Source organism: Narcine bancroftii, chromosome 12 (genome assembly GCF_036971445.1).
Source record: "Narcine bancroftii isolate sNarBan1 chromosome 12, sNarBan1.hap1, whole genome shotgun sequence".
NCBI lineage: Eukaryota > Metazoa > Chordata > Chondrichthyes > Torpediniformes > Narcinidae > Narcine > Narcine bancroftii.
Genome location: NC_091480.1, coordinates 97,362,269 through 97,374,414, shown reverse-complemented (window position 1 = coordinate 97,374,414; position 12,146 = coordinate 97,362,269). Strand labels below are relative to the sequence as shown.

General features: G+C 45.2%; 1 protein-coding gene across 3 annotated transcripts in view; it reads right to left on the bottom strand.

Moving 5' to 3' along the window:
- Positions 1-10,063, bottom strand: part of gosr2 (golgi SNAP receptor complex member 2) — a 60,177-nt gene extending 50,114 nt beyond the window's left edge. For all 3 annotated transcript variants that reach the window (XR_011347069.1, XM_069905062.1, XM_069905063.1), the window contains exon 1: positions 9,959-10,063. Coding sequence is in view for 2 of the 3 variants with exons in the window: in XM_069905062.1 (XP_069761163.1) it covers positions 9,959-9,987 (29 nt within the window). In the remaining variant the exon portion in view is untranslated. The remainder of the gene's footprint in view (positions 1-9,958) is intronic.
- Between the last annotated feature and the right edge of the window lie 2,083 nt (positions 10,064-12,146).

Sequence of the window (12,146 nt, the reverse complement as noted above, 5' to 3'; positions counted from 1 at the left end):
GAGACCACCACCTCACAAGTGGGACCTTGCAGTTACAGGAAATGACAGATGCCGTCATGAACTTGCAAATGAAAAACCCCAAGTTATAGCTGCATTTATTTCCAGAGAGTTTACAATTAAGCCCCCTAAAATCTTTCATTTAAATTTCCACAGCAAGTGAAGTAAATAAATGTGCCAATGTGCAGCTGGAAAGCGACTGAATTGTGCCACATCATCACAAGGTCAAGTAAATAAAGGGAAGAATGAATGGTTAGATGAGGAGCAGGATGGGGTTCTTGTGAGCAATAAACATGTCAGCCAAACACACACCCAGCCACATTGTGACTCTTGAGCAACATGTTAAGGAACCAACAAGGGATAATGTTAGATCTAGTACTGTGCAATGAGATAGGTAAAATTAATGATCTAGTAGTTAGGGATCATCTTGGAGAAAGTGATCATAATATGATTGAATGTCCCATAAAGATGGAGGGAAGGGAGGGGGGGAAAAGGGGAGAAAATTACACTGTGTATATTCAAGAGGGAAATGTTTGCGTGTATTTTGGTCAGTATGGTTCATAGAGTGAAAAATTAAAACATTTTTTAAAAGAGATGGAGGATGAAATAGTTAGATCTAAAACTAATGTATTGTGCTTGAATGGGGAGACTACAACAGGATGAGGGAGGAATTGGTCAGCATGGACTGGGAGCACAGGCTAGATAGCAGAACAGTTAAGAAACAGTGGAAGACTTTCAGAGGTTTTTCACAATGCTCAACAGAAATATCTTCCCATTAAAATAAGGGCAGTAAGAGAGGAAAGAGTCATCCCTGGTTAACTAAGGAAATAAAGTATAAAATTAAAAGCTCATGTGTACAAAGTAGCGAAGAGTAGTGGGAAACTGAAGGATTGGGCAAACTTTAAAAGACAACAAAGGAGAACTAAATGGGAAATGAGGAAAAGGAAGAAGAATTATGACGGTAAATTACAAAAAATATAAAAACAGATTGCAAAAAATTTTATAAATGTATAAAACTGAAGAGGGTGGCTAGAGTCAACACATGTCCCTTGCTAGATGAGAAAGGGAGATTGATATTGTATTATCAGGAAATGGCTGAGATATTGAACAAATATTTTGTGTCAGTCTTCACATTGGAAGACATGTCCAGCACCCCAAAGAGTGGTGATAGGGATGCGAAGGGAGGTGATGACCTCAATAAAATAATTATTACAAAAGAGATAGTGATGAGCAAACTAATGGGACTGAAAGCAGACAAATCCGCTGGTCCTGATGGGATGCATCCCAGGGTAATGAAGGAAATGGCAGGAGTTATAGTCGATGCGTTACCAAAATTCTCCTGATTCTGGGCAGGTCCTGGCAGATTGGAAGACAGCAAATGTCGCGCACTTTTTAAAAAGGGATGTAGGCAGAAGATGGGTAAATGCTTGACGCTATCATTAAGGATGAAATAGCGAGACATTTAGAACAAAGAGGTTCTATCAGGTAGATGCAGCATTGATTCAGAAAGGGTATGTCTTGTTTGACAAACTTGCTGGATTTCTTTGAGGATATAATGGGTGCGGTAAATAGAGGGGTACAGGTTGACATTGTATATTTCGATTTCCAGAGGCGTTTTATAAGGTGCCACACAAGAGACTTATCAATAAGATACAGATGAATGGAGTCGGGGAAAGTATATTGGCATAGATTGAGGATTGATTAACTGACAGAAGGAAGAAAGAGTCGGGATGAATGGGTGTTTTTCTGATTGACAGACAGTGGGAAGTGGGGGGGCCACAGGGGTCGGTGCTGGGCCAGCAGCTGGTCACCATTTACATTCATGATTTGGTAGAGGGGACAGAGGGTCGTGGAGCCAAGTTTGTGGATGAATCTAAATTGAGTGGTAAAGCAAATTGTACAGAGCATGTGGAGAGGCTGCAGAAGGATCTAGTTAAGGTGGGTGAGTGGGCAAAAGTCTGGCAGATAGAAAAGAAGATTATTATTTGAATGGTGAAAAACTGCAGCATGCAGCACGCAGAAGGACTTGAGAGTGCTGGTGCACGAATCACAAAATGTTGGGTTGCAGGTACTACAGGTTATTAAGAAGGCAAATGGAATGTTGGCCTTCATCACTAGAAGAATTGGATTCAAGAGCAGGGAGGTCATGCTGCAACTGTACAAGGTCCTGGTGATGCTGCATCTGGACAACTGTGTGTAGTTCTGATCTCCATACTTGAGGAAGGATATACTGGCCTTGGAGGCAGTCCAGAGAAGGTTCACAGGTTGATCCCAGAGATGAGGGGGTTGACCTACAAAGAGACTAAATTAGCTGGGATTATATTCACTCGAATTCAGAAGAATGAGAGGAGATCTTATGGAAACATATAAAATTATGAAAGGAATAGGTGAAACCAAAACTAGGGAGCACAGCTTCATGATTCAGGGGAGTAGATTTAAGACAGAGTTGAGGAAAAAATGTTTTTCCCATAGAGAAGTGAATGTGTGGTATTCTCTGTCCAGGGAAATGGTTGAGGCTACTTCATTAAAATATTTAAGGTTCAGCTAGATAGATTTTTGCATAAAAAAGGAATTAAAGGATATGGGGAAAAGGCAGGACGGTGGAGTTGATCTTATTGAATGACGAAGCAGGATCAACAGGCTGGGTGGCCGACTCCCACTCTTATTTCTCATGTTCTAAAGCATTCCATGCTGGACCACAGACTAGGAAGGATCTAGGATCAACTTTAGGAGGATCCCGATTAACATTTCAGTCACCAGTGATTCATAATAACTGTTAATGAAGTCAGGAGTAAATCACATTCAGCTGTATTGGTCCCCAAATTAAGGTTGGGGGGGGGGGGGGGGGGGGAAGAAAGAAAAAGAGAAAATGAGAGACAAACAGACCTATAGACCAGCTAGGTTCAGCCCAGCCAATCAGCAAGGCCAACATTAAAACATGATCATTAGCTACCAAAACGCTCAGATTTCCAGGTTGGTTGGGGACAAGACTGACGACGAGGAACCATCATTTCCCACTGCTCCACAGTAGGAGAGTTCCAGACACTCAAAAGTCTGGAACCTTTGAATTTACTTGCTCCAACTGTTCACTTGACATTACAATCAGGTTTATTGTCACGAACATGCATCGAGAATATTGTTTTGCAGCAGCAAAAATTGTGCAGAACAAGGTGCAAAATTACAATTCTGTAAATACGAGATTTTAAAAAAATTAAATAACTAGTGCTAGTATTAATTAAAAATCTGCAGAAATCTCTCTCACTGAGGGGTGCCACTCACGGAAGATAAAAACAAAAATCACTTACTACAATTGACCAACCAACAGACGGCAATTGTGGGAATTCTTAAAACACACAAATCGCTTTAATTGAGGAAAAATCTGTTCAAAATGCCCCTGACATACTGACAACTTGGTGACAATGTTCTTAAAGAGGTGGAACATCAGATTTGTATATTTCACAAAAGATTTATATTAGTTCCAGCGAGTAAGTTAGATTGCTTAAGGTTGAAAAGTTTCTCTTCACTTCATTTTTTCTGAAATGTCAGTGGAGAAAATCATTCAGAGCATTAAATACAAGACGGGTTTAAAGTGAATTAGAAGAATATATACTCTGATATCTGGAACACACTGCCAGAGGTGATGGTGGAATCAGATTATAATTACTAATGCTTAAGACTTGTTTAGACATACACGTATAGGCAAGGCATAGATGCATATGAATTCTTGCAAGCAAGGAAGTCAAGGGTCAAAAGGCTCATTTCTGTTCTGTGTATCTCTGTGACAAATGGTACGAGCTGCCAGGTAACTCAGTTAGCTTCTGAGCAATTACAATCTCTGCTGCCACTAGCTCCAATCCTTTGTACTTCCAAGAATTTGTGGCATCATCAGTCCATGCAATAGATTTTTGTTGCACTTCTTGGCTCAATTTACAATTTGGAAGAATGAAAGCAATTAAAAAACTGAATTAAATCTCCCTAAGCAGGAGTGCGGCAGTCCCATTGCAGCAATAAAATTGACTGCTTTCAATAGCTAAGCTACAAAGTGACGTGTAGCCTCAAGGAGAAGCAAAGAATTAGATTTGATCTGCATCAGTGAAGAGGACTTCTTTTAGAAAAAATAGATAGCTAACAATAAGGTGCAACTTAAAGCAATTCAGTGAAACAGTTCCAGGAACAAAGAGAACAAAACTTATCTACTTTTGAATGCCAAAAGCGCAGGATTGAATTTCTTTTCAGACAAGGTGTAGGCACGCAGATTTTTTTATTAAAACACATTACGCAGCTTAAGATAGCAGTGGTGAATTAAGAGCAGGGGACGAGTAACCAAAAGCTTTGCGATAAGGTCAGTAACATCTCAGCAACACACCTTTGCACCTGCTCCAGAGGTCGGCAAAATATGGGAATATGACAACAATAATCTCACTGACAAAAGGCTAAGGAGGAAAAACCCAACACCCAACCCCAACCAACCAATTTTCCCCTGCAACCGCTGCAATCGTGTCTGCCTGTCCCGCATCGGACTTGTCAGCCACAAACGAGCCTGCAGCTGACGTGGACTTTTTACCCCCTCCATAAATCTTCGTCCGCGAAGCCAAGCCAAAGAAAGAAGAATCTTAATCTAAACACACAAATTAGGAGAGGGAATAGGGCCACAGCCTTTGAGACATTCAATATAATGGGAGACTGTCCAAATTCTGTCCATTCTTCCTGCTTCAACCCTGTATCTGTGATCTCTTTGGCCACACGTCAGTGGGCAATATCACAGAGGTGGATGTTACAAATATTTAATTGTTGGATTGAGGGAGTTACTGAGGGTCTTGATTGAAGTGATCTGATCCTGAGAGATGTTCTAAGACCTGAAGAACCTCCCAGGCCATACTTCCACACAACCTGAATAAGGTCCAGCTGGCCACCTAACAAATACATCGCAGTATGTATTTTCAGAGGTTTTCCCTCTTTCCAATTCCAATCATTCTTTTAATGCAAAAAAAAAAGGAACTCAGTGGTTTGAGCAACATTCGTGGGGGGGTAGGAGAAGAAATTGTCAGTGTTTTGGGTCGTGATCCAGATTCCAGCATCTCCAATCATTTATATAATGGTTGTCTCATATGGATTCAGCTCAACCCTCCAAACAGTGGTCTTTGGGTAGAAAGTGAAATGAAGCATCAGGTTCACAAGCATAATGCAAAAATATTTGCAAACAACTAACTTCATAGAGAACTTAATAATCTACCTTTGATATTTTATTTAAAATTTTCAAATATATAAGTTTACTATATATAAAAATACTAAATTTAAAATACAACAATTACACAGTGTTTAAACCCCTCCCCTACCCCCCACTTACCCCCCACTATATAGAATATATAATATAGTAAATATATAATATAGTCAACTAAGAAAACAAAAGGAAAACCAAAGAAAAGGAAGTATTATTCTGGAGTGCACATGAGAGAGGATTTGATAGAGGTGTTTAAAATTATGAAGGGAATAAATAGACTAGATCCAAGTAGACTCTTATCCCAAGAGCAGGGGAGGTTGAAACAAGAGGACAGAAGTTGAGGGTAAGGGGGCAAAATTTTAGGAGAAACATTAGAGGATGGAAATAGTTGAGGCAGAGTCAATTCTTTCATTTAAGAGGAGGCTGGATATTTATATGGATGGGAGGGGGTTGGAGGGTTATGGGTGGAGAATAGGAGGGAGATCGAGTAGAGTTGTTTGAGTGAATTTAAATCCATTTCTATCCAAGTGGGAGAATGAACTTGATGAAGAAATGGGAACAAGAACAGGTCACATACATTGATCGCCCAGTAATAAAATCTGACGTTGGGAAGTGCCACCATTGCTTTTAGACTTTTGAAGATGAACTGTATTTAAATGGGGCAATTTCCTGGCCACATGTAAGATGTTATAAAAGAATCAAGTGAGTGATTTCGGAATATAAATTGGTGTAGATGAACTGGTGTGGACTTGAAGGGCCGAGATGGCCTGTTTCCATGCCATAAACTGTAATATGGTTATATATGGTTAAAACCAGCACCTGACAAAGAGGTATTCCATTAAGAAAAGGGCATTATCTGTGATTAAGAGATTAAGGATAATGCTAAAATGGAAAAAAAATAGAATTGGAGAAGAGCTATTGGTAGGCCAGAAGATACAAGCAGGAAGGATACAATTTTGAGAGAAAATTTGCCTCCAATATCAAATGGATACACAAAGTTTCAATAGGTATATAAAGAGGAAACAAGCAAATGTTGGTGTGAGACCACAAGAACATAAAGTTAGTGAAATATTAACAAATGGCAGCTATGTTAAATCATTTGTTTTGCATTGGTATTCACCATGGATGATTCTACAAATATCAAAAAGACAACAGATGGGGTAATTTTATATAACGGGGAACTTGTAACACTCCCAATCACAAGGGATAAAGCATTAGAGAAATTCAAGGCAGACAAATCACCAAGACATGATGGCTTGTACCCAAGGGTTTTAAAGGAACCAGCTGCAGAGATAATAGATCTAATGATTGAAACTTGAGAACTCCCTAAATTCAGCGAGCACACCAGAAGATTGGGACCAACGGGTTAACTGTGTGCAGAAGGAAGGCAGAAGCCAAATACTCCAATAAGTGAGAGATTCGTTACTGGCAAGATGCTGGTATCAATAATCAAAGATGAAATTACTAACTTCAAGAAAACTGAAAACACGGTTTCAAAAAAGATGAATCCCATTTGACATATTTGCTCAATGAAGATTTGACAGATTTGATCAAGGAGAACCTATTGATGTGGTGTATTAGATTTCCAAAAGACATCTGATGAAGTGCCACGCAAGAGGCTGGTGCACAAATTCAGAGCCCAAGATGTGAGATTAAGTATGTTAGCACAGACTGAATTCTGGCTGTCAAATAGAAAACAAAGATTTGGAATAAATGAGTTCTTATTACACTGGAGGGATGTAATTAGTGGAGAATCCCAGGGATCGGTTCTCAGCTTTCTATTGTTTTCTACTTATAGTCATGACCTCAGGGAGGTATCAAAGTGCAAGTTTTCAAAGTAGGTGGAAGGGCACGAGGCCATTGTAATTCTGCGACAGGAATCAGATAGGTTGAGTCATTGAGTAAAATCATGCACTTTAGTACAAGGAATCAAAAAGCAAATCGCTATCAATATATGAAGAATGCAAATGAGTGCAGTTTAGATGGATCTAGCTGTTCTAGCACACGAATCACAAAATGTTAGCAAGTAGATCTGACAAATAATTAAGACAACAAAAAACATGTTGGTCTTTATAGCAAAGGGATTGAAGTTTAAGAACAAGAATATTTTGTTTATACTTATACATGATGTTAATGAGATGACACAGAAAACCCCCACATAAAAAAGGAGATGGCAACATCAGCGGTGGTCAAAAGGAGACTCGTCCAGCTAATTCCTGGGATGAGAAGCGAGTCTTGTCAAGAGAGGTTAGACGGGTTTGGATTCCGTGGAGTTTAGAAGAACAAGCAGTTATCTTATTCAAGCATACAAGATCCCAAGGGGGCTTGACAGGCAAGAGATGTTGAGATGTTTCCACCCGTGAGTCACAAACATGACAACATAGTTAAAGAACAAGTGGCCAGTCTTTTAAAATTCCCTCTCTGAGGGTGATGAATGTCCAGAATTTTCTTCCCAAGGCTGGAGGCCACAACATTAAATATGATAGAAATAGATAAATATTTGAAAGATCAAGGAAGTTAAAGTCATTTGGGAAGTGAATCAGAAGAGGAGTTGAGGCCAACGTGGATCAGCCACAGACACTGAAGGGCCAGACTGGTTTGAGGGGCAAATGGCCCACACTTATTCCTTAATAAAACCACAGAAATGCAGGAGGAACTCAGCACATCTCACAGTGTCCAGGAAGGGAAAGGTGTGTAACTGACACTTCAGGCCTGAGCCCTTTATGCCATTAAGAAAGGTTCAAGCCAGAAAATGACAGTTATCTATCTTTACCCCCACAATACGAGACTTGCCGAGATCCTCCAACACTTCTGTTTTTGTCCTGCAATCACAGCATCTGCAGACTTTAACTAAGCTAGTTCCTTTGGTGATCTTATGTCACTGAGTGTAGACACCAGGTCCTTGTAGTAAATGTGATAAAGTTCAACAATGTCACGTTTGTAAAAGTTCCTTGCTACTAGATAGAGGTCAGGGAGAGGAAACAAAACTGGTGCCTGAGAACTAACTTCACGTAGGAAAGAAACTCAAGGCATTCACTGCAGCCAATCACAATCAGAATTTATTGCCAAGAACAAGTCATGACATTCGGTGTTTTGCGGCAATACATACTCTAACCCTGTTATGCGAATAATATTTTTTTTAAACTAATGAACAATTGATAATTGATACAATTGAACGAAAAGATGCCAGCAACTACTGACCAAGCGCATTAACATAAGGCAGTAGCCCAAATTAAACAAAAACTGTACTCAGGGAATGCTGCCGTCGGAGAGCAACAATCACCATGAATCCCTACCACCAAACACACACTCTATTCTTGCTGCTACCATCAGGAAAGTCAGGTGTCACAAGACTCACACCATCAGTTCAAGAACAGTCCACCATCAGACCCCTCAATGACAAAACTCAATCAGGGTCTTATTGAAGGACTTTTGCACTTTATTGATAATTTTCTCTCTGTATTGCAGTTTGTTTATCTGTGTACGTTGAGTACAGTTTTTTTCTAAACACTCCCAATAAGTGGTGATTCTGCCTCACTTGTAGGAAAAAGAATCTCAGGATTGTATGTGATGTCATTATGTACTCTGACAGGAAATCTGAAATCTAAAGGTGGGGGAGTAAACTTTAGGAAATGCATCCCTTAAAAAAATTTAAGGCAGTGCCCAAAAATCAGGGGACTTGCAGAAGATATTCATTTGGCCCATCTACTCTGTACTGACAGCTTCCTAATTGGTCTCAAGCCAATAGGTTTGCAACCTCCTGTTTGCAACGTTTTTAATCCAAGCCCACTGCAGTATTGATTCAGCTTCAACCGACTGTTTCACCTTCCCATCTGCATCTGGGCTCCTCAGGGGAGGGAGGGAGGGGGACAGGGGAGAGGGGGGGGCAGCAACCCCGATTGCCCAAGGTCAGGCAGGGGACCAGGTGGGGGTAGTAGCCCCGATTGCCCAGGGTCAGGCTGGAGGGGGAGGGGGGAGAACAGCAGCCCTGATGCCCAGGGTCAGGCAGGGGACCTGGTGCGGGCAGCAGCCCCACTTGTCCAGAGCCGGGGGGGGAGGGGAAGAGGGGAGGGGGGCCGGGGGGGGGGGGGGGGGGGAAGAGGGGAGGGGGGCCGGGGGGGGGGGGGAAGAGGGGAGGGGGGCCGGGGGGGGGGGGAAGAGGGGAGGGGGGCCGGGGGGGGGGGGGGAAGAGGGGAGGGGGGCCGGGGGGGGGGGGGGGAAGAGGGGAGGGGGGCCGGGGGGGGGGGGAAGAGGGGAGGGGGGCCGGGGGGGGGGGGGAAGAGGGGAGGGGGGCCGGGGGGGGGAGAGGGGAGGGGGGCCGGGGGGGGGGAGAGGGGAGGGGGGCCGGGGGGGGGGAGAGGGGAGGGGGGGCCGGGGGGGGGGAGAGGGGAGGGGGGCCGGGGGGGGGGAGAGGGGAGGGGGGGCCGGGGGGGGGGAGAGGGGAGGGGGGCCGGGGGGGGGAGAGGGGAGGGGGGCCGGGGGGGGGGAGAGGGGAGGGGGGCCGGGGGGGGGGAGGGGAGGGGGGCCGGGGCGGGGGGAGGGGAGGGGGGCCGGGGGGGGAGGGGAGGGGGGCCGGAGGGGGGGCGGGGGAGGGGGAGGGGGAAGGAGGGAGGGGGGAAGGGGGGAGGGGGGGGAGGTGGGGGTGTAAGGGATAGCAGCCCCGATTACCGGGCAGCCGCACCCACCGGTCTGACACCGCCCGCCACCTCCCCCCGCCACCTCCCCCCGCCGGCCGCTTACTTGTTGGTCTGGTGATAGAGGGCCTCCATGGTACCGGAGAGCGGGGCTCGTCGCTGCTCTAGGCCTCTCCCGCCATCAGCAACACGTCACCACCCGGCCCCTCAGGACCCCGCCACCAACCCCGTCCATAAAATTCCTGCCCCCCCCCCCCCACGGCGGATCCTTCCTGTTTTACCCGCCTCCCCCTGATTCGCTTCGTTTTGTTGCTGATCCTACTCCACTCCGTAGCCGGAGTTTAACGGCAGCAGAGAGGGCGTTTCCTGCAGGCGGATTGGCGGCCACCTTGAGGTCGGCCACCTTGAGGTCCTCCACCTGGCCGCCCCGTCCTGATAGGACCACCAGCTGCCCCCCTCTCTGCCTGAGCCGTTATCGCCCTGATCAGTGGCCACGGGCGACCTCGTTTGTACCTCTCGTCATTCTGAAGAAAAAGAATGTAAATCATAGTAAATCATGGAGTGAAGAATTGTTAAGGGTCCTTCCCCTCCCCCACCCCCCCCCCCCCCCCCCCCTTCTCCAGACCAGCCCTTTCAGGTGGAATAAGCTGGGAGAAGGCGGCTCCTAATGCTCTTCTGGCACCTGAAAGGTCCGCAGCGGGGAGAGGCGCCTCGCGAGCGACTGCCGGCATCTGTCGACTGTGGTCATAGTCCGGCCTCCAGTCAGGGCTGGGGCGGCCGGCGGGGGACGTCAGGGAAGGGGCGGCCGGCAGGGGACGTCAGGGAAGGGGCGGCCGGCGGGGGACGTCGGGGAAGGGGCAACCGGCGGGGGATGTCGGGGCAGGGGCGGCCGGCGGGGGACCTCGGGGCAGGGGCGGCCGGCGGGGTCCTCGGGGCTGGGGGATGTCGGGACAGGGGCGGCCGTCCCCTTCTTCAGGACTTCCCCAACATCAGGAACATCCCTCCTGCGTCTTATCTGAATTTTAAACATCTCTGTAAGGTCGCCTCTGATTCTTCTAACTTCCAATGAGTATAAACCATCTGGTCTTTCTTCATTCATCAGTCCTGCCATCCCAGGAGTCCGTCTGATCAACCTTCAGGCAGGGCTCTCAAATGTTTCTTTCCCCTCACATCCATTTTAAATGATCCCACTGAGCACCTTCTGTAAATGGGGAAGAACCACTGACCTGTATAATCTTGAGATGGTGGACCGCCAGACAAGTTGGTTAGCAAAGGAAAACAAACATCTGGAGCACATTAGCTGATCAAGCAGGATCTATGGAGGTAGAGGGGTGGTTGTCGTTGTGGGTTGGGACGCTGCATCGGGACTGAGAGTGTAAAGGGCAGGCGGTATAAAGAGGTGAGAGGATGTGGTGAGCCAGAGGCTAGCAGAGGAAAAGTGGAGGTTGACAATTACTGTTGTCTAGGCCCACTGATTTTAAAAGTAATGCAGGATTCAGAAGCCTCTTGAGGTTCAAGAACAGTTAAAGAAATAGGAGCAGGAGTCGGTCATCTGGCCCATCAAGCCAGCTCCATCATTCAATTGAGATCATGCCTGATCTGATAATAGGCTCATCTCCACCTACCTGCCTTTTCCCCGTATCCCTTAGTTCCTCTACTCTGTAAAAATCTGTCCAACCTTATCTTAAAAATATTTACTGAGGTCGCCTCCACTGCTTCAATGGGCAGCAAATTGCACCCTCTGGGAAAAGCAGTTCCTCCTCATCTCTGTCCGAAATCTACTACCCTGAATCTTGAGGCTATGTCTCCTAATTTTAGTCTCCTCTACCAATGGAAACAATTTATCTACCTCTATTTTAACTATGCCTTTCATAATTTTATTTGTCTCTCTAAGATTCCCTCTCATTCTTCTAAATTCCAGTGAGTACAGTCCAGACGGCTCAATCTCTTCTGATAGGCTAACACCTTCATCTGTGGAATCACCCTGATGAACCTCCTTTCCACTGCCTCCAAAGCCAGTACGTCCTTCCTCAGGTAAGGAGAACATTGTCCAAGTTTCCTTCCAATGGCTGTCAGGCTTTTGAACTTACCCTTGTTACAGTAATCATGGACTCTCAGACACCACAAAGGACACTTTGCAATATTGTAATGCCACTTTTATCTTGCACTATGGGAACTGTGAACATTTACTATCTATCTTTGATGATTCATGATTTTTGTTATTTTAATGCATAAGACTGCAGGTTTTATTGAACTACATGTTCAACTGCAGCAAGTTAGAATTTCAGTGCAAA